Source organism: Anoplopoma fimbria, chromosome 16 (assembly GCF_027596085.1).
Source record: "Anoplopoma fimbria isolate UVic2021 breed Golden Eagle Sablefish chromosome 16, Afim_UVic_2022, whole genome shotgun sequence".
In the NCBI taxonomy this organism is placed as follows: Eukaryota; Metazoa; Chordata; class Actinopteri; order Perciformes; family Anoplopomatidae; genus Anoplopoma; species Anoplopoma fimbria.
In genome coordinates, this window is record NC_072464.1 from 4,975,055 (window position 1) to 4,997,605 (window position 22,551).

Genomic DNA, 22,551 nt, shown 5'->3' on the forward strand with positions numbered 1-22,551 from the left:
GCTTGTCATTGATACAGTATTTATAACAAATCAGTCCATGCTTTCTCCCACCATGTGTACATAAATAAGGAAGACCTAAAACATCTAGATGAAGAGACAGTAACATAACGTGTATTCCTAACTTTTTTCTTAGAGCACATCTCTTTCAATATATCACTTCTAAGCTAATATGAGTATTTTTACAGTTTTCAAAATAAAGAGGTTTGACTTCAGCACCAGAGTTTCGTAGAAGGTCAAGGACAGTGTGTGGTGTCATCAAAAACCATAGCATACTCCTGTTGATTTAAGAGATTAAGATAATAATTACCCATTTTGATTGAGTAATCGGCCGACTGTCAGTGTTCCATTATTAAACCATGTGTGATAGAATATAGTCCTATTTTAACATGGGATGTCTTTATTGACCCATATAAAGCAGCTTTTGGGCAAAAAGTTATATCTGCAAGCTAAGCTCTGACTGCTTTTCTGTTACAATAACTTGATATGGATTTTATGAACTGAGAAGTCACATTGTAGTAGAAATGTGATACCACCAACTCGATCCAAAAAATGATCAGTGAAAAGAGCTGAAATCCTCTTCAGACATTTTCTTTGGTATTACAAAACACTTATTCTCTAAATAAGGACACTTATTCCTCCAAATGAAGTTGTAAAGCACCTTTGTCTTTGTCCTTTATGCATTATGTGGAACATCAAGTGACAAAGCAATAAATATATATTTGGATAAGGGTACTCGGCCATATATAAGTCTCTCATGAGCAAGTGATTACTGATTTTCGACAGAAGGTTTCAAATCTAAATACTGATTTGTTGTTCATCTGTGAATATAATTAGTTATATGTTACACTATCAGGAATCACTAACAGGAGTTCCGTGTATATCTGTTCCTTTAGTGAAAATTAAATAGATTTTCTAATAATGATTTTTAAACCAGAGACCCCGCTACATTTTTCAATACATTTTATATCTAATTTCTAACTTAATTTCTAACTTAAAGTAATTTAGTGATATTGTTATTCTTCTTCCGCCGTGAGAGCTGCGTCATCTTTAATCCGGTCCTAACTTTCACTTTTGATTCTTTGGAAGCGCAGCTGTGTGTGTGTGTGTGTTCTCACTTTACGGCACCTCGACGGGAAAATAAACCAGCAAAGAGGAACAGAACAGGTAGAAGTCCGTTTACTGTTAACATTGGCTCATTTAACTGGCTTTTTTTTTTTAGTCGCAGGCTATTTTGTTTACTGAGTTTTCTTTTCGAAACCGTCAGATCATGGCTGACATCTGCAGTACCCGCCCGGTTAATGGCCAGGTAAGGATTGTGTGCCCGTGACTTCTCGGTGGAGGACGAAGTGAACCATTAACAGAGTTTAACAGAGTTAATGTTCCTCATTAGCAGGATGACGATGGTCCGGAAGAAAAAGCCAGAAAGTTAGAGGAGGCCAATAAAGAGCTGGAAACATGGAAGGTAAGAATTCAACTGCTGACTGTCTGGACAAAACCTTACAAGTTCCAGAGGGTCAAATGCAGAGAACTGCTTTATTTCAGCTATATGTTGAGTTCATGACGGAATGACTAATGTAGGCCTAACGTTACTTAGTAACTTAGCCTAATGTAGGCCTAACGTTACTTAGTAACTTAGCATAATGTAGGCCCAACGTTACTTAGTAACTTAGCATAATGTAGGCCTAACGTTACTTAGTAACTTAGCATAATGTAGGCCCAACGTTACTTTACTTAGTAACTTAGTAACTTAGCATAATGTAGGTTACTTAGTAACGTTACTTAGTAACTTAGCATAATGTAGGCCTTAACTTTACTTAGTAACTTAGCCTAATGTAGGCCCAACGTTACTTAGTAACTTAGCCTAATGTAGGCCCAACGTTACTTAGTAACTTAGCCTAATGTAGGCCCAACGTTACTTAGTAACTTAGCCTAATGTAGGCCCAACTTTACTTAGTAACTTAGCATAATGTAGGCTAACTTTACTTTAGTAACTTAGCATAATGTAGGCCCAACTTTACTTAGTAACTTAGCCTAATGTGTAGTAACTTAGCCTAATGTAGGCCTAACTTTACTTAGTAACTTAGCATAATGTAGGCCTAACGTTACTTAGTAACTTAGCATAATGTAGGCCTAACTTTACTTAGTAACTTAGCTAATGTAGGCCTAACGTTACTTAGTAACTTAGCATAATGTAGGCTTAACTTTACTTAGTAACTTAGCATAATGTAGGCCTAACGTTACTTAGTAACTTAGCATAATGTAGGCCTAACGTTACTTAGTAACTTAGCATAATGTAGGCTTAACTTTACTTAGTAACTTAGCATAATGTAGGCCTAACTTTACTTAGTAACTTAGCATAATGTAGGCCCAACGTTACTTAGTAACTTAGCATAATGTAGGCTTAACTTTACTTAGTAACTTAACTTAGTAATTAGCCTAATGTAGGCTTAACTTTACTTAGTAACTTAGCCTAATGTAGGCCCAACTTTACTTAGTAACTTAGCATAATGTAGGCTTAACTTTACTTAGTAAACTAATGTAGGCCTAATGTTACTTAGTTAGCATAATGTAGGTAACTTAGCATAATGTAGGCTTAACTTTACTTAGTAACTTAGCATAATGTAGGCTTAACTTTACTTAGTAACTTAGCATAATGTAGGCTTAACTTTACTTAGTAACTTAGCATAATGTAGGCTTAACTTTTCTTAGTAACTTAGCATAATGTAGGCCTAACGTTACTTAGTAACTTAGCATAATGTAGGCCTAACGTTACTTAGTAACTTAGCATAATGTAGGCCTACTTGGTTACTTTCCGCCACTAGTGGAGAGACAAATTATATTATAGTAGATTATATTATATTATGTCGGCAGCTGTATTTTACATAAATAACAAATATGATACATTTAGACTAGATGGGCACTCCAACCAGAAAGGCTGTTCATCACCATTTACTGTATTGACTGTATATGGGTGAGTGGCCCTGGCCCTCACCATGTCATTGTTTTTGAGTAAGAAGCGTTGAAAGAGGAGATGTTATCTGCCATCAAAATTATTTTCAATTATTTCAGAATTGTAATAGTCATCCATAAAATAGTGTACTTCTGATACCCTCCCTGCAGGCCCCTCGGTGAACCAACCAGTCGTCCTCATGTTCTCTGATCTTGAGCCAGTTAATGAGCCTTTTAGCATGTTCACACCAGATTATTACTTCATACGTGTTGTACCCGATGCCGTCTAAGAGAAGCTGAGTGGACACAGCGCCGTCTGCTGTAATCCCTCCAACATGGCTTTATGCTTGTGTTTTGGTATGTGTGCTCATGTAGGTTTGATTATGGCTGACAGTCATACAGACAAATATATGCTTGCCTACAACGCCATCAGATTTAATAAGTCCTTTATGATCTTGTTTATTTGTTAAAAAACTCAGAGAAATTGGATAGAAATGTGTGGCAAATGCTGACCTAAGAAATCTACAATTCCCTCTGAGCAGGGAATATGTATCCCCCTCCCTATTCTGTCTCCTCTAAATAAACAGTAATATATTCACAGAAACAATTCAAGCACTTCAGCAGCTACATCTTCTGTCTGTCTCGTATGCTCTGAATTGTCACTATAGCATGAGGTTACAAAAATTGCACTCGTGAAATTCACCTTTTCAAATGTAATGTGATATATATTCCACATGAAATGTCTGAAAAGCATGGCTACCTATGAATTCATCACATCATGGGGATTGTGTTTCCCATGTGAAGTCTTTCCATGTGTAAGTCAACACTTGAGTGTGTTTCTATGGAGTATCTTGGTTTTCATATCCTCCTTTCAAATTCAGGGAATAGTTTTCTCTAATCCCTCTGGTGCAAGGGATCCACGCAGAAACTGTAGTGTCCAGGTTGACATATCTGCCCTCTCAGATTTCAGCGCTCAATATACAATTCAGGTGTATGGAATTTAGTTTCAGGTGTTGACAGAATAAACAGATTCAGTAGTAACATTTCTTACTAGAAAAGTGCTTATCTGAAGTTGGAAGTACTTTCTCCTGTTAGAAACAGCCTCTATGCAAACTGTCCACAGGTCTCTAACGGTCACTCTTAACTTTTCCGTCTGTGTCTTTAAGATTAAAGCAGAGAAAGCCGATGATTTAAAAGCCAGGCTGATCTTGGAAAAACTGGAGGAAGATGAAGCCAAGGGGAATGCCCAGCAGGAAATGTTGGCTTACCTTAAAAGGCAAGAGGAGTGTCAGAAGGAGTTCACTCAGAGCAGGAGCGCAGTGCAGGTACAGTTACTGTCATCTCTGTGATACCTACAGAGAGAGTTACAAGGGGAAAAACTGCATGTTTTCACCTGATCCTTTCACGTAGGAGGAAATCCTGCAGCTTGGTGCACGCAGACGGGATCTTCTTGACAAACTGAAGAGATGTCAAGCTGGGTTGGAGGCTAAGAGGGCCGAGTCCAAAAAACTGAAGCAGAAATTCAAGGTGGGAATGAACATCTTGATAATATAACAAGACATTGGCATATCCAACAATACAAACTATAATAACTGTACTTTCTATCATTATTGTTGTGTATTGTATTGCAGGTCTACGCCCAGATTCCAGACACAGAGGTAGAGTTCAGGGCTCAGAGTAAAGAGGAGAAGGACGACAACAGTGAGTTAATCAGAGGAGTGTTTGCCATCAGCCAGAGACCCAATGTGCTGCTGCAGGGAGGACAGGCACTCATCACCTTCGAAGAAGAGAAAGGTAGACTGGATGAGTAGCTGGCTTCTTAATCCTTCTTCACTTGTATTTAGATAATAATAAACCCCAAAGTAATGAGTACTAAAAAAATAGTGCTGAGGGCTGACTGGCTGTGTCAAATACGCTCACATTAGCAGACATCCAAATGGAAAACGTTATAACAATACCTCAAGTCAATATTGAGGGCATGTATCAAAAGATAGAAGTGAGTGGAACAATAACAGTGTCCTCACTGGGGACCAGGGCTTGTGTTTCATTAAGACTCAGTAGTAGACCCAGGCTACCTTAATCCCTAAAACAGAGACGTTTGAAAACCACTCTGTTTTAGTTTGAAATCTCCTTGGTTTGCGTTTCTGTCTGGACAGGCAGAAACGGAGACGCAGACATCATCGTTCGCTTTGTGATTTGCTCCAATCAGTCTTTTTATTTGTTGCTTTGAGAGGGGTGATGGACACAAAACTAAGAACTTTACTTGAAGACATAAACCCATTGGTGTGGATGTAGCCGTACTGTGATGACTCTATGTTTCCCTCCTCCAGTGGCCTTTCAGATCCTGAAGATTGCCAAGTGCTCTGTCTCCTGTGACAACATCAGTTTTGATGTGAAACCAAAAAGAATAAGCATGGATCCTGCTGTTAAGTTTGAGGTACGTTTTGTTGTCCACTTTCAGGTAGGGCTGCACATCGACACATACACTCATAGTGTGTTTCCATCAGTGTGACAGACAGAGAGAGAGAGACATATGAAGACAGAGAGAGAGCGAGAGAGATGGAGGGACAGACAGACACACACACACACACACACACCAAGAGACAGACAAGAGAGAGACGCAGATCATTTTGACAGATTCAACCCTTTAATCCCTGATTTTCTGATTAAAAGCAGGAATAGTAATTGTATTGTGACTAATAACAGTAATATGAGCAGCAGTTGATATAATAAAATAATAATGATAATAAAAGCAGTTATGGTAATAATAATGTGACTAATAATAGTAATAAGAGCAGCAGTTGATATAATATAATGATGATAATAAAAGCAGTACTAGTTACAGTAAAGTAACTAATAATAGTAATGGTAAAAGTGTATTTCCTTTCATCAACGCTGACTCACAGAAAAATGGAGCTTTATGTGTTACATACTGTACACACGGTCTGTATTCTTTGCACTCAGCATTACTGTCATCGTTTGTAGGTCCACCTCGACGTCTCCAGAAAGAAGCTCAAGGTTTCCAACATCCCCCCTTCCATGCCAGAGGAGAGAATAAAGGACCGACTGGAGATTAGTTTCTCCAGGCCCAGCAGAGGAGGAGGAGAGGTAGAAGCTGTGGAGTACGACAGGAACAATAGGAACGGAGAGATCACCTTCCTCCACCCTGGAGGTACAACTATCAGGGCCAGAGCTGCAGATAAAGCGTGGCTCAGTGGACAATATTAAATGTTAAGGGCTAATTATATAATAAATGCAACAAGAGTCAATAATAGTTAGAATAGAAATCAGCTGGAGAGGGTTGGAGACCGGCCACATGCCACACTAGCACTGAGGGGAATGCAGCCACAGCACCCCTGTACATGTCTCTTCAGATGAGCGATGGCTGATTTCATAGTTTTTATGACAACTGTCAACATGTTGCACTTCTTAAGGTGCAACCCCAGATGAACTGAAACCCTGTGTCTGTGTTTGCGTCTGTGTCTGTGTGTGTGTGTGTGTGTGTGTGTGTGTGTGTGTGTGTGTGTGTGTGTGTGTGTAGTTGCTGAGAGCCTGGCCCTGAGAGAGAGGTACCGCGTGGATCTGGACTCTGAAGTGAACGTGCAGGTTGGACCCATTTACAGTTACCAGCTGTGCAAGTTCCAGGTGAGATCCAACATTGGTACAGGTTATCTGCAGCATATTATGGTCTGCATTCCTCTCAGATGCTGATTGTAGCTAAACTTGCTCTTATCTTCAGTCATCTTATTAATGGTGGAGTCGTACTTTTTTATCAGACAGCAAGAGTTTCTACAAAACATTTCATCCTCTTACTGACAAAGTGAAATGCTGTCGAAGTATGTTTTACCATCGTGTGTATCATGTTAACTTGTTGCTCATTAATGTTATAAAATACACCAGTGATTCCCAAAGACTGAGTCGGGACCCACCGCTGGGTCGCAAGAGATATTAAAAGGGTCGCCATATAAAAAAAGCAGGATTTCCTCTGTAGTCTTTTCCTCAACATTAATATCTGCAGTTCACCTTAAAGCCACATGAGGGAGCCTAAATGTTCCTGTTGTTCTGATAGCTGTAGTCGTACTACAGTCAATCCAATTGGAAAGGAGAGCGTATGTTCTGTTTGTTTAACTGATGAGAGGAATGAAGAAACTGAAATGTCTGTTAACTCCTCCTAAATGTTATTACATAAAGTATTGAACACAACCCGACACACACGCACACGATTGAACCGCACACACAGACCTTGTCTGAGCTTCTTCTTGTTGCCGCCCTGCTATCCAGGAAGAGGAGAGACGAGGTCCTGCTTTAATCCAGGTTCTCACGAAAGGCACTGGATCTAATTAGAAATCCTCTCTCTCTCACTATTCATATGTTTGAATACATGTTATGCCGTTATAATAATGAAAACTGCTGGGAATTATCAAGATTTTAAAATACATTTTTACTGACAATTGAAAGTGACAAATTATTATCTTATGATTTTAGAGACCCCCATCATTTTGCTATTGAAGTATTTAGGGATCTGAAGTGTCAATCAAGGGGTCTGAGATCAAAAAACTGGATCCTTTTAGTATCAAATCCTGATCAACAGCTCCAGTTCATATCAGTGGTATCATCAATAACCATCTGCTGGCGGTTCATTTCAGACCTTCTGTGGCTTGCCGAAGCGTACCATCCTCCTCGATGGCATCCAGGACAAGGGGGACGAGGAGGACCTGCAGGACTACCTGGAGATCCACTTCCAGAAGCCCAGCAACTACGGCGGTGAGATCGAGAGCATCCGGTACATCTCCATGAGGAAGACTCTGCAGGCCTTTTTCTGTGAGGACTCAACTCCTACAGCTTCAACATGAGCTCCTCCTCATTCATTGTCTGCCTCCTTTGATCGATTGAATTAGAAAATCTTATCTGTAATATATGAATATGATATGGAAATTTCATTTATTTGCTGTCCAGGTGAGAATAAGATGATAAGATTTCGGTGATATTATGGTCAAGCCACTTAACAATGATCTTTATGCTTTTGCTGACACATATATGTATAGGACTGTATCAACATGGGGACACCAGTATGTAGACAGGCTAACAGCCTCACAACCACTGGGAGCACATATTTCACTGGGAAAATGGTGTTGGGTTTGATGTTACAGTTCATTAGAAACCTGTTAATTCTCTTCCCTTAGGTGTTCACAAGTGCACAAACACGAGCTGAAGAATAAATGATTGTCTCACTGACTGTCCCACTGAGTATTATTAGTGACACTGGACTTCCTGTCCTCCTGTTTTAGGCCAGTACTCCACATGGTTTAAGCCTGTCGTTCTGTCTGTCTCTCTCTTCTGCGCTCATTAAACGATCTGAATGCTGAATCAGTCACAGGAGTAGTGTTTTCTAAACTGAGACTGGATCCATCCAAACATGACTGAGTATATGGTTGGACTGCTCCTTTACACAGTAACATAATGCAGAGGCATCTTCATATAAAACCCTCAGGACCTGTTTCAACTAAATTTCCCATCGTTTTTTTGGAATTGAGTTTGAGTTTGTCTCAGTTGTGGAACAAACTCCACAGCGTCACTGTGCAGTGATTGACAGAGCTAATGAGTTTAGGACATGTCAGTTCATTCATCTGTGACTTTACTTCAATAATGAGCCAATCAATGCAGGACGGGTGATTAATATGAACGGGAAATGGGGAAAGAGAAAACGTGACATTGTCCTCGTATACATTATTAATAGTGTTAGGAATGACACATTTGACTAGTCAAACCTTTGACTTACTGTCGGAAGTTTGACTTAAAGGGAAAACATTTGACATGTTATGTCATTATGATTTTACAAAGTATACCCTTTTCTTAATACTTCACTTTTCTTTCTCTTGCTGGTAGAAATGGGTTCCATAGTTTCTTTCCCTTGAAACGTTGTACCTCAATTTAATTAAAGCTTACTGATCAACACAAATCTAAACGTGACGCTGAAAGTGGAGGGAAAAAAAGTGCTGGATCAGCATTTAGGGGCAAAAGAAAACAAAAAGTAAAGTTTGAGCGAAGGGTCATGGGGTCATCTCTCCAGAGCATGACAGGTCTGTGATGAGGGTTACCAAAGAACCATCAGTACATCATGACATTAACAGTCAGTTATTAGAGTTGGGTTCCAGTCATATCCTCCAAGAAGATGTCAACATATCCTCTGCTGGACTACATCATGAAAGACTCACATTTCATTGCAGAGCCGTGTGTCTACAGTTTATTTGAGGCTGAATAAATGCTACAGCTCATCATTAGCTAAATCCTATTGTCTAGCTTGTCAGCCAGCTGATGATCAACGTGACGGGGGTTAGCCTTTAAGGTGGGCTGAGCTTGCAAGCTGCTCCTCTTGAGTTTGTTTCTAATTTGAATATTTCTGTTTTCCTGATAGCATGCTTAAACAGTTAATTATGAAAACCCCTCTGCTCTGTTTATATCAGCAAAACAATTTAGAATGTTGATATGTCAGCCACAGCAGCATGTAGTATAATTTGTTACAGTCACAAAGTTAGGAACATCTGCTGAAAATACAACATGTTTTCAAAGTTATTGTTAGAACTGTAATTATTTTATTAAGTACTCATATCGGTACCCGGTTAATGGCAAGTACACAAATGTAAGTACTTGTACTTGGTCTGAAAAAGGTGGTACCTGTGCATCTTTAGGCCAGTGTGTTGGATCTGGTTTTATCTAGCTGTGAGGTTGATTGCAACCAACAGAAACTTCTCTAGTCTGCCATGTGTGTAGGAAAACAGCAGCTTTCTCTAGAGTCAGTTGAGTTTGTCTGCTCTGGGCTGCTGTAGAAACATGGTGGACTCTGTGAAGACTCAAGGACCCGCTCTATGTAGATACGAAGGGCTCGTTCTAAGGTAACGAAAACACACAAGTGCCTATTTAAAGAGATTATACACTATTGAAAACGTACTTATTAATGTTATATTCCATCTCTGCCAATAGATCCCCCTACATGCTACACACTGGACCTTTAATATCCACACATATAAAGAAAAGTTCCCCTAATCTTTCTAATCTAATCCTAATCTACTGCTAAGGTTGACAGTACACTTCAAACCCTGGTACCATCAAACTGCTGCTGTCAGAATACAGTTTGTCTGTCATGTGATGGCGTCCACTCAAATACCATTCAATACAAAAGAGTTGAAAACATTGAAATTTAGCATAAGATTGAAAACACAGTTTGCTGCCAGTAACTGTTCCAAGGTCCAGCTGGTGTAAAAATGTGGTGATCCGGAGCAGGGTCTCATCTGGATCTGGAACATCTGGAAGTGGTCTGCATACTGATATCAGAACAAAGCGGGGGCTGAGTTTTATATACTGACAACACATATTAATGTCAGGCATCAATGCAAAGTAAATAGTTGAAACAGCATAAAGAATGTGTGTGTGTGCGCTGTATGTACTGTGTGACATGTATTAAAATGAAGAGCAGGCCCAGTTGACCAGAAGTCTTTGTCGCCGGGGCTCATTGATGGAATTTAACAATGAAATAAAGTGAATCGTATGTGCTGGCACACAGTTTAAAGCCACGTGTAAGCGTTTAATGAGGGACTATGTTTTGGAGGAATGCTGTTCCTCCTTCCACGCAATGACACTGCAGCTGTTCTGGTGCAACAACACCCGACCAACACATTCCGCTGGGTTCTCAACAGCTGTGTAAGGTTGCAGGTGATGTGGAATTATGGGTCAGTGCTTGTGTATGGTTCCAAGCCCATCTTTTAGCATTTGTATGCACATATTTCAGATTCCTATCTGTCAGTTGAGGGTCTTCCTTAAGTCTGCTTGGCACAGTTTCATCCCAAGCCCAAAATCAGTCTTCACACCTGCTCTGTTCTGTTCTCATAGATCCTTCAGAACATCTTGTCCTTGGTTTGGAGTCTTCACTGGTGTGTTTTTGTGTTTACATGACAGCACAGCTCTTAGCTTTGCTCTGCTGATAGCATGTTGTTACTTCCGTGGGCATGTTTCCGTCATGGTGAGACATCCTCTTCGTGGCTCTGGAGGACTTCCTCCTCTTTACAGTCTTGTTGTCCTTGTTGACGCAGGCCAACGTGGCCACGTGGAAGATGTCTCTGATGCTGTTCTCAGACTGCAGAGAGGAACACTCCAGGTAGGGGGCGCTCAGCTGCTCGGCTGTGTTGGAACCCTGGTAAAGACAGCATCAACAGAAAAAACATTATGTCACATTGATACTACAGTAATTTGGTCCTGGGCTGCACGATGGCATGTGTCATGGAAAACCCACAGTCTCCCCCCAATGCCTAGCAATTCAGTAGAGCCACACCCACCCGTCAACATTTCTACAACCAACTGTGTCATGTTCCTAAAATCCTCCAGTTCTGCTTGGTGATTCCGTCCTTGAAAAAGTGTTCCTTTCACCAGATCGGTGTGAGGCGAGGCCTTGTGTCTGTGCAGTGTTGGAGTCTAAACTTCAAACACAGACGGACGAGGGGACACTGGGGACCCGGTCTGACAACAACCACTCAGTGTTTGGACAAGCGTGGACGAGGCCACCAGCAGCCACTGTCTGTCTCTGTGTCACTCACTGGCAATTGTCTGGTGTACTTTAATTGACAGTGACTGTATGAACTACACTGGTGACACCTGTTTTATATTAAAGGTTCCAGTATGGGTCAAACATCAAAAGCCAAGTGAAAAACATATCTATGAAGATGTGTTAAAATCATGAAAAAAACAGCATGCTAATTTTCCCCTTCACTTTACAACCATTCATAAGAGCACAAACCATATAAGAATGTTAGACGTTCCTTAAAGATGTCATTTTTCTCTCACATAGCAACAGTAGTAAAGATCAACACTACAATTTGTTAAGTACCAGGTTCCATTAGGAAGAATCCGATTCAAATAAGAACTGATATTGTCCCCCCCCAAAAAAGCAGGCAGCAAGAGTATCAAAGGCATTCACCCACCTGATCATATGATACTGGAGTCTGTCTGTGGAGGGATCTGGTGAAGAGATCTGTTCGGAGGTCTGACTTACACCCCACCAGCAGCATCTTGGTGTTCGGACAGAACTCCTCAATCTCTCCTGTCCACTGGACGAACAGGTCAAAGAGCAGCAGGCCGTTAAACAATGATTTTATGATCATAAGATCAGCCTCTGACCCACACTGTACATGCCGAGGGGCTGTTTGAAACATTGGCTTGTGTGTAAACCAGAACATCAGTGGTTGTAAGACCTTTTAATGTTAATTTGCCATTGTGCTTCAAAGAAGTGTCTCCCTCTTTAGGTCACATGGAAGATCTAACTTTGGTATGAATAGTCTGTAAATACAATACCAGGTAAAACATGTTAATAGTTGTGATCAAATGAAAACAGTGTCTGTTAGAATTGCCCATCCTGTGCATACCTACACAATATACTACACTATACTTGCAGAGAATGAAATGGTTGTGATAAGTGTCTAAATGATGAATGTAGTCCGCAGGGTAGATCTGGGGGATCAGGCTGCGAACTACATTTAGAATTAAGTAGCCTACTGCAAAACCTATGGAGAACATAGGGGGAACATATAAATGTATTGGTAAAATAGAACCAGGATGGACCCCTGCGGAACCCCAAAAGATAACAGCACATCAGAAAAGGTACTGGATCTTACTAAGACTCACCTTCTTAAGAACACTGTCTAATGTCTCTGGTCTGCTGATGTCAAAGCAGATGAGGACTGCGTCAGCCTCAGGGTAGGTCAGAGGTCGCACGTTGTCATAGTAAGGAGAACCTTTAATTTAAAAAAAACATTCACAGGTCAGTCAGGTTGTACCTTATGTCAAGGGCCCCACTACCGCAGCGGTTCCAACCCATTCAGCTAGGACGGCTCTGAACATGGAGATGCCAGCTGCTAGAAGCGAGCAGTGCTAAAAGCTCAAACAGCACTAACAATGGCAACAGTGCTGACAGAGCTAACGGTTAATAACCTGTAACCTTGGGGGTAACTGTTACCCTTCCGCGAAAACGAAGTCTCGCTGGACGGCGTTATGAGTGGAATCCGCTGTATGAGCACTGTGCAGTGCGGCGGCAATTAGACAAACACAGCTTCTATTCACATGGTGGGTATCGAATGAAGCACTGGTTGGTATCACTATAAGATAATGAAGCTGTAGCTGAGGTTCAGACAGGAAGACGATACTCTTGTATGCTTAGTCTTGTAGTTTATTTCTCATACATCTGCCATTCTCTCCTCTCGCATGCTCACTCGTGTTTTCCTCGCTGTCATTGTTCGGGGGTGTCAATCATGATATCAGCTGTTTAGATCAGCCGGTCTCCTCTATCCAATAGCACAGTGACATAATTACATCGTTAGCCTATCATCTTGCTGCTGTCTCTTTTTAAATATGACTTTCTCTCTACCTTCAGTACGTTCATGCTGCTGATACGCGCCCCTCCACCTCCCCATCTCTGCCCAATCTTCACAGATTCATCAGCTTCATCAACTCATCATTCTATCAGCCTCATCCACCACCACCACCAGTGTCTGGACTTCACGGAGGGGATTTATCTTGCTGCTGCTCAGGGCAGACACCCCTCGATAACAAATCTCCCTGTAGAGTCAAAGCGCCAAAAACTCTGTCAAGACTTTATCATCACAAATCATCTGTTAATAATAAATAATTAACTTTCCTCTTCTGTTCTCTTAATTGAACTGGTATTGTACTTACATCATTTTTCAAACAACATATTTCCCTGGCCAACGCCCTGAACATTTCACAGTGTGTGGAGACTCCACCAACAATTAAAGATAATAAAACACTGGATTTACTGTATGCTAATGACAAAGAAGTGCACAATACATATCCTGGTTCACTAGCCTCTGCCCTTAGGGAGACAAGCTCCTAGGTGAACACTCCACTTATGTCCTAAGGGATTGAACCACCTGCAAAAGTTCTCTGAGCCACAATAAAACCCCTAAATCTCCACACATGGTCCGACAAAGGCATCACACATCTCAAACACATCTTCAGTAATAATACCCTGGTTTCATTCCCCCACCTGGTCCAGAAGTTCGGCATCGGGAGAAAACAATTTTTAGAATATCTGCAACTTAAATCATCAGTTCAATCAAAACTTAACATAAGGACCACTATCCTAGAATGAATTAACATCCCCTCTTCACAAAAGCTAATCTAAAACCGGCTCAAGCTTAATTCAGGGCACTCTGATGGTTCCCTCTGGTGCGGGCGGCATGGGGATGGTAAGCCGGGTCACCGGTTATATATGCAACTGACTGTTAACCCCCCCCCCCCTCCAAAAACAACAAAATATAGAACAGGCCCCCTCCCTAGGATCTGGGGTCTGTTTTATTTCTTCCTTAAGGGTCTGGTGGCAAAAAATCTAACAAAAATAACAACAACAATACAAAAATTACAATTAAAAACAATAAATTAATGAATAAATAATATTCCTTTATTAAAAACATAACTTGGTTGACTGACTGATCCTGCTGACCCGTTCTGCAGCGCCCCGACACTGCCCTTGTCATGCTACACTGCAGGGCGCCACCTACATTTTTTGCTATTTTTAGAAAGATAAACGCACATGTTTATGGATGTTATTATTTTGACATTAATGTAATCTGCCCTTTTATTTATCTCCCTTTGTATTGTCTTTTCTATCATTTCACAAAGCTCAAATACAACACACTGACATCACTCAGTTCTCCCATACACTGACTACATGATGTTAGCTGGCCCGTATTCACTTGTCGTCCTCTTGTTTTGTTTATGTATTGTCTCTTGTCTTGCAATAAAATAAAAAAATAATATAAAAATAAGTTTTCTGATGTCTCTGCCATAGTGGGGTGTATCAGTGGTCAACAGGAGGAGAACTAGGGAGGCCCGGTGGATGACTTTGTTGGGTGGTGCAGATTGAACCAACTGCAGCTGAACATATGCAAGAAGAAGGAGCTGATTGTGGACTTCCCAGACTAGGTCTCCCCTGACCCCTGTATACATCCAAGTAGATGTCAAGATATGTCTCTGCTCTTCAGTGCTGACCATCCCTTTGTTATTCCAAAGCAAAACAAGTGTTGCAGCGGTATGCATTCCACCAGAGAATCCCAAACACTCATTCCTCCCTTCAGCAGAGTTGAAGAGTTTGAAAGCACAGTGTATCATTGTATTAGTGATGTTACCCTATGACATGAATACTTCCACTGATAGAGCGAATGCTTCAGGGTACTAAAGCTGGTAAGATCATGGATGCCATTGGCCCATGTAGCATGTATCATCTCTCTGAGAGACTAGATCTAATAAATAAAGCTTAACTATGTCAACTTCCACTTTCTCTCCTACACTTCAAGTAATACTTCAAACCCTTTCAGGGCTCCAGTAACTCTTCTACACATCACAAGAGCTTTACATTGTTTCAAAAGCTCCAAGTTCTCAACAATGTTCAGATATTTGAACCATTTCAAACTTTTCGGCCACAGAGCGAAGTGGTAGGGCTTGACCATGGCCTGGAGATTTTCACAAATGTAGCCTTTTCCAGTTTTTTATTGTACACACACAGGCCTTACTGAAGGACACAGTAGATTATTTCTAAAGAATGGGACTGAGCCATTTTTGCCTTTCCGTCAAATACAAGTATAGAATAACTAAGCTTACTGAATTGCTCCATTGAATTGAAAGAATGAGGGGGCTAGTATGCTATTACATTACTGGACGTGATAACCATCACTCAGAACCTGATGTATTTGCTCTCAAAGTGCCTTTATAACCTATTCAGGATGTCTGTATTCACAGATGGAGTACAGATGGTCCACTCTGGACCTGCACAGGCTAGAGACTGGAATCTAATTCACCTAAACACAGATTAAAGCAAGTGAGAATTGTCCAGAGTCAAATCAGTACTCCTGAGGCTCCTTTTCTTCAACAGAATGAAATATCCACATTTCATTTCATTCTATGAACAGATCCTGCTTAAGTTTCTCATGTTAAACAAACAGCGCGAGGCCCTTGTTTTCATAGCCGTTACCACAGGGCCTTGAAAATATCTGCCATTCTTCAGGGTTTTCTATTGGAACGTTTGTGAGAGAGCAGATGAAAATGCAGAATGTGAGGACCAAGGGAACAAAATGGGAATTTTTTCACCTTGATAAGAGGGCGTGATTTCCTTTGGAAACTTTACCAAACCGATTTTTGTCCCCCTTTTATTTATAATTTCAGGTACATTTTAGGACTAGACTTCTCTAGCTAAACCTATGCCCTTTTCTTGATTATATCCAAATGGGAACTCCTCTAAGAGGGCAGCCATTAAGGTGACTCTATGTAAAAACAGTTGAATTCAACCCGACACTTATTCTGTATCAACACTGCTATAAGTCTGAGCTATAGTTTCCACAGTGACCTTTGTCTCAGGTGTGACCTCTCTTATCCCATGTGACCTCTGGGGTCATGTGTTTTGTTTCCAAGGTGATGTATGTGTTTGCATGCATGGGTGTGTTAACATAGACCTGAATAACCTGTTCATGAGCTTATCCCAGTTATGATGTATACAAGAGCGCAGAGAAATCGGGTTTTTCATATCCCCGTATACATGAAAAATATTAAACAGTTACTGATTAATGGGTTCTGTTTGTGCAGCTGCTACCAAACACACCAGAGATGAGGGCGGCAGGAAATATCAAACTTAACTGCTAAATGTTTCCTCTGCCACAATGGCCAACAGCTGTGTGCTCTGAGCGGCTCCACCATCTCTCTCTACGGACCGAGCTGCTCCTGTAAAGCAGCAACGCTCCTCTAACAGCGCCATCCTCTTTAACCGGGGTCGGCCTGTACCGTCATTACCACTCCGTATGACGGTGGAGCCGCGGATACACAGCCTCTTTCATTACCCAACCAGAAATTAGATGCTTTTACCGCCCGTCATTGCTCTATTTCTGTTACGTCACTGCGCCTGCCCATGTAGTCGGCGGAGCTCAACAGACAGGTGAAGGTGTCTGTCTACATGCAACCGTATCTTGGTGAATTTCGAGTACTTCGGCTAGCATGTCTGGGGTTTTTGAAAACAGGATATGGTGTTTACATGCTCAAACCCATAATAGGGATACTTGTTACTGGGGTAAACCAAGCTTTTAAATGTAAATAAGGATTGAATTTGTAATACAAGGAGTGTCTTGACATTCGGCTTGGGGACAAGGTGACAAAGGGAGTGAGGGAGTGAGGGATCACAGTCTAAAGGAGGTCATCACCTCCAGGCTGTGGGCTGCTGGAGCCCTGGAATATAGAATCCCCAAAAAGATTTAGAGAACACATGTGATATGACATTTACGTATTTCATTGTTCAGATATATACTTTTATAGAGAAATTCTTTAATTTCAAGGCAACAATGACTCTCTGCCATTTGATAGGCGTGAGTGTGAATGTTGGGGGGGAGTGGGCTGTTGGGAGACTTTCACATGTGGCTCCAGTGAAATCTGACTCTTAGTTTAAATCCAAAGCTCCAGAGCCAGGGCTTCGCCTACATTCCAGTCACACAGCGTCACAGTCTTTCTGTGGAACTCGCTCTTGTTGGATGAATTACAGCTCCACAACAGGAGTTGTGTTTTAGTTTGAAGGCTGGAGGCTGACTGCCCAGCCCTCCTCACAATCCGGCTGAGAAGCTGCTCAGAGGACACAGAAATCAGGATAGAGATTCCCATCTGATCCTCATCCATTGGCACTGTACTACGAGCAGGCTCTCAACCCAACACTTGCCATCACTGCAACATTCTTGGCAAATATGACATCCTCAGACCTTCAAACGAAATCTAATGATGCCTCATGTTAAGATGCTAAATGGCAAAGCTCCTTCCCTACCAAGTACTTGAGGATGTGCTGTGAGAGAGACTGTGGAACAGCTCAGACAATAAGAGCTTCTCACTTGTGAAACACTGTAGCAACTGATCAAGGAACTGTGCCACCTACCACAGCTTCAACCAAGTCTCAAGGCCTGAATCAGGTGCTAATTGTATTATTACTGGTATTAAGCTGCTGCTAACGGCCCATGTCTTGCCTGTTGTCAGATGGTCAGCTTTGCATGGTGTTGGGTATGTACGGAATATTCACTTCTTCTTTTTTAAATTGATAAATTGCATCAACCTATTATGTTCATTAATATTTATTATAATTTTTTAACATGCTTCTAAGTACGTCATGTAAGTTGGGAGAAAATCATTTCTTATCGAGTGGCCTAATCATTTTTTTCACCTTTTTTCTAATATATTATATTGACTTTCTAGTCTCTTTGTTGTTTTGCCAGTCATGACCTGTTTCTCCGGCTCACTTCACTGAGGCCATGTACCCTCTCACTCCCCAGACCTGCTGTCTTTTAACAATCCACTGGACCCTCGGACTCTCTTACTAGTCCTGGGCTGCAAGTCAAAAAAATGACATTCTTATGTCTTTTCCTAACTACTTCGCCTTGACCTCGACAGAAAACATCATGAGGGAATCGTGGACTCGTGGAATCGTGGACGCCCTTCAGGGAGTTTCTATCCGTCTGCCCTGTCCTTCAAGCCGTTGCCTGGGGTTTCCTGCTCAAACCCTGTTTGACTACCAGGCTGCAAATAAAGCTGACTCTGATCTGATTCTGACAGCTGAGCAGGGAGGGCAAAGAGGTTTACACACAAAGGACAGGGTTTAAAGAATGAGGACCATACTCATTAGCCTCTGTACCTACCAACGTCCATGATCTCTACACAGGGTTCCCAAACTTCAATAAATATTTTTCGAGAACATTCCTATGACAATACAGCAGACTAAAGAAATGGGATATTGCTTGAGATCTAACCTCCCAATGCAGTGGAATTATGTTGAAACTGATTTCCAGTTAGTAAAACATACATAATTTAACTGGGCCAACATAGTCAACACTGCACGATACGATTTTCTAATCGCTGAATGCTTCTAAATGTATTTGAATTAATCAAGTTGAACTATCTTAAATACCAAAAGCTTCTCAGAAGTGCAGTATAAAGTTTTCTTAAGAATTTGACTCATGGGTTGATTCTTAATACCTAGTGATTAAAGGATTTTAGCCTTGTTTAGTTATTAAAGTAAACATTTTTATTTGATGAATTAAATTACAGGTTGGCCTACTTCATCGTGGTTTTACCCTAATAAAAAAATCGAAAATTTTATAAAAACTCTTTATCTAGGAGTGACTTTTGGCCATACTCTTTTAAGTATTTGGTAAATCTCATATTATTATATCACAATTAGACATGGCCATTTTGATTTAGTAGCATTACTTGCATTTAATATATTGTATATGGTGTGCTTCCATTCTACTATTTTTGGCCTATAGTTAAATAACAATGCAGGTAAGGAGTATTTTTTGCTGGGTACTCACTAAAAGTCCCTGCCAGAATCTTTCCCATACCGAGCGGACTGTCCTCACCTGAAGTGTCCCAGAGCCGGAGCTCCACTTTCTGCATGTCTAGGTCGAAGCTGGCGGTGTAGTTCTCAAACACTGTGGGCACGTAGCACTGCAGAGGACACACTCGAGTCAGAACAGGACCTACACTGAATCATGTCGTTAATGTGACACATGATGACATGCATCTTACCTCGGGGAAGCAGTCTTTGGTGAACACGTTCAACAGAGCGGTTTTCCCACACTGACTGTCTCCTACCAACACTATTTTGCATTTGACGTTCGCGTCTGGATCCATGCTGCCGGTCGTGACCTTAAGTCTCCACTGGTTCCAAGTGTTCGTTTGACAACAGGGAGAGAAGGAATCACGGACTCGCAAGTCCTGGGAGTCCAAAGTGAGGGCGGGACACCGTCTGTAGACCGCCTTTGGCTGCGGAGGAGGCGTCTCGTTTCAGCTTCGGTCCACTGACGCAGGGGCGCCGAAAAGGGGGGGTAAAGGAGACGGATTCTAGGGGCCCATGATGGAGGGGGGCCCAGAGAGGCCCCTAATGATGATGAAATTATAATACAGAAAAAATAATGACACTAAGTTATTAACTAACATATAATCACACATGTTTTATTTTCCATGTCCTGGTAACAATTCCTTTATTTGTTTTGGAAGCATCAACCCCTGCAGGGCCCCCCCTTCCCCCCCTCTATTTACGTAAAAAATTTAGAGTGCTCAGTTCTTCCCCTACTGTACATGTCAACTGTCATGCTGTTCTTCTTTCACAAATATGGTAATGATAGTCAAAAATACCATTAAAATGCATAATTGTATGTAAAATAGCATCAAAAAATTTTGCCGCTGTGTTGGGGGCCCTGTAAAGATTCTTTTCATGGGGCCCAAAATCCCTAGCGGCGCCCCTGACTGACGGACTCCTTTCATAAATTAAATGTCCTCTGTGAACGCAGGAGCCGGTACATGCTCAGTGAAGTTCCGTACATGTAATTAATTCACGGTTTCAGCATGGACTCGTATCATCTACAGAGGAGGGCGGGGCTCCACCGTGGGATCCGGTCTGGCTGAAGAGCTTCGGGTCCTCCTCCTCCTCCTCCTCCTCCGTCCCACTACACGAAACTTTTTCCTTTGATACGCTGTCGGTACCATTTGTCACAGTGTGGACGGTACCAGTACTGATCATAGCTTACTGTGATTTTTCAGAATTGTCATTTTCAGAAAAAAAAAAAAAAAGATACACCCAAAGGCAAATCAACCTGAAACATCAGGCTTTGAAAAAAAGATTCTTAGGAAGTATTTGCACAAATATGTACAGAATGAACAACATAACAGAGTTACAAAATGATTCATATAATCACAGTAGTAAGCAGAGTAACGAAGGAGAAAATTAAGAATACTTATAATAAAAGCAGCAATGACTATAGTAGAATTAAAATAATGATATAGGGAATAGTATTAGTAATGTGAATAATAATAATAATAATAATAATAATAATAATAATAGTAACAGCCCGGTCACAGCAGGAGGCAAGACAACGGTCCAGGTACCACAACGATTCATGGAAACCTGCGAGGCGAGAAAGCAAAAAGGGCTTCAGAGTAGAAGCAAAGCCAATAAGCGTAATGGTACAGGGAATAGTAATACTAATGTGACTAATAATAATATTGCTAGTAGCAGTGGGTGTCAGCTGGGCCACAGCAAGAGGCACGACCACAATCCAGGTACAGCCACGATTTATGGAAACCTGCGAGGCGAGAAAGCAAAAGGACTTCGGGGAAGAAGCAAAATCAGTAATGTGCATAAATAGGAGATTAATACATAAAGATGGAGGGAGAGAAGAGGAGAGAGAAGCTCAGTGTATCCTAAGTAGTCCCCTGGCAGTCTAGGCCTATAGCAGCATATCTAGGGGCTGGACCAAGGCGAACCTGAACCAGCCCCAACTATAAGCGCTATCAAAAAGGAAGGTCTTAAGCCTACTCTTAAAAGTGGTGAGTGTGTCTGCCCCCCGAACTGAAACTGGAACCTGGTTCCACAGAAGAGGAGCCTGATAACTGAAAGCTCTGGCTCCTATCCTACTTTTATATACTTTAGGAACCACAAGTGACCCTGCATTGATGGAGCGCAGCTCTCTAGTTGGGTAATATGGAACAGTAAGTTCTTTAAGATAAGATGGTGCCTGGCCAGTTAGAGCTTTGTAGGTGAGTAGAAGAATTTTAAATTCTATCCTTGATTTAACAGGGAGCCAGTGCAGAGAAGCTAATACCAGAGTAATATCATTTATTTTCTTAGTTTTTGTTAGAACATGTGCTGCAGCATTCTGGATCAACTGTAGAGATTTAAGAGACTTATTAGAGCAGCCTGATAATAACGAATTGCAGTAATCTAGTCTAGAGGTAACAAATGCATAAACTAGTTTTTCTGCATCGCATTGAGACAGGATTTGCCTGATTTTCGAAATGTTACGTAAATAAAAAAAGGCTGTCCTTGAGATATGTTTTATATAAGAGTTAAAAGACAGATCCTGATCAAAGATAACTCTGAAGTTCTTAACGGTAGTGCTGGATGCCAGAGCAATGCCATCTAGAGAAACTATATCGTTAGATAATTGATTTCGAAGGGATCTGGGCCTAGTAGAATAACTTCAGTTTTGTCGGAGTTTAACATCAAGAAGTTGCAGGTCATCCAGGTTTTTTATGTCCTTAAGACATGCTTGAAGTTTAGAGAACTGGTTAGTTTCGTCTGGCTTAATCGATAGATATAACTGGGTATCATCTGCATAACAATGAAAGTTTATTGAGTGTTTTCTGATAATATTTCCTAAAGGAAGCATATATAAGGTGAATAAAATTGGTCCAAGAACAGACCCTTGTGGAACTCCGTGACTGACCTTGGTTTTCATCGAGGTTTCATTGTTTACATATAAAAACTGAGATAGGTCTGATTAAATACGACTTAAACCAGCTAAGTGCAGTTCCTTTAATGCCTATTAGATGCTCCAGTGTCTGTATAATAATATTTGATGGTCAATGGTGTCGAACGCAGCACTAAGGTCTAACAAAAAAGTACATAGACAAGTCCTTTGTCTGATGCAATTAGAAGGTCATTGGTCATTTTCACCAGTGCTGTCTCTGTGCTATGATTCACTCTAAATCCTGACTGAAAATCCTCAAATAAACTATTGT

At 41.1% G+C, this 22,551-nt stretch overlaps 2 protein-coding genes across 3 annotated transcripts; one reads left to right on the forward strand and one right to left on the reverse strand.

Moving 5' to 3' along the window:
- Positions 1–1,075: 1,075 nt before the first annotated feature.
- nmi (N-myc (and STAT) interactor) lies at positions 1,076–8,318 on the forward strand. Of its 2 annotated transcripts, none has more exons than XM_054614963.1 (10): positions 1,076–1,164; positions 1,265–1,306; positions 1,391–1,462; positions 4,116–4,274; positions 4,360–4,476; positions 4,581–4,743; positions 5,280–5,386; positions 5,935–6,121; positions 6,491–6,594; positions 7,596–8,318. In XM_054614963.1, the coding sequence occupies exons 2-10, from the start codon at positions 1,268–1,270 to the stop codon at positions 7,800–7,802; spliced, it is 1,155 nt and encodes a 384-aa protein (XP_054470938.1). In that variant the 5' UTR covers positions 1,076–1,164; positions 1,265–1,267; the 3' UTR covers positions 7,803–8,318. The 2 variants fall into 2 exon arrangements, with proteins under 2 accessions (XP_054470938.1, XP_054470939.1); XM_054614964.1 differs by having other exon boundaries at positions 1,394–1,462.
- An 874-nt stretch (positions 8,319–9,192) lies between these two features.
- On the reverse strand, positions 9,193–19,744 carry LOC129104337 (rho-related GTP-binding protein RhoE-like). Its single transcript, XM_054614973.1, has 5 exons — positions 19,558–19,744; positions 19,389–19,476; positions 12,622–12,731; positions 11,922–12,047; positions 9,193–11,137 (listed from the first exon to the last, which is right to left on the reverse strand). Exons 1-5 carry the CDS (start codon positions 19,660–19,662, stop codon positions 10,892–10,894), a joined length of 675 nt encoding a protein of 224 aa, XP_054470948.1. The 5' UTR covers positions 19,663–19,744; the 3' UTR covers positions 9,193–10,891.
- Positions 19,745–22,551: the final 2,807 nt, after the last annotated feature.

Bases quoted from the DNA above. Each gene is read 5' to 3' on its own strand.
- nmi (XM_054614963.1), top strand. From the start codon at position 1,268: ATGGCTGACATCTGCAGTACCCGCCCGGTTAATGGCCAG. The intron at 1,307-1,390 runs GTAAGGATTGTG...GTTCCTCATTAG, and splicing joins CCCGCCCGGTTAATGGCCAG to CAGGATGACGATGGTCCGGA. The intron at 4,477-4,580 runs GTGGGAATGAAC...ATTGTATTGCAG, and splicing joins AACTGAAGCAGAAATTCAAG to GTCTACGCCCAGATTCCAGA.
- LOC129104337 (XM_054614973.1), bottom strand. From the start codon at position 19,662: ATGGATCCAGACGCGAACGTCAAATGCAAAATAGTGTTGGTAGGAGAC. The intron at 19,477-19,557 runs GTAAGATGCATG...TGTCCTCTGCAG, and splicing joins CCAAAGACTGCTTCCCCGAG to TGCTACGTGCCCACAGTGTT. The intron at 11,138-11,921 runs GTGGGTGAATGC...TGTCTTTACCAG, and splicing joins CTCCAGTATCATATGATCAG to GGTTCCAACACAGCCGAGCA.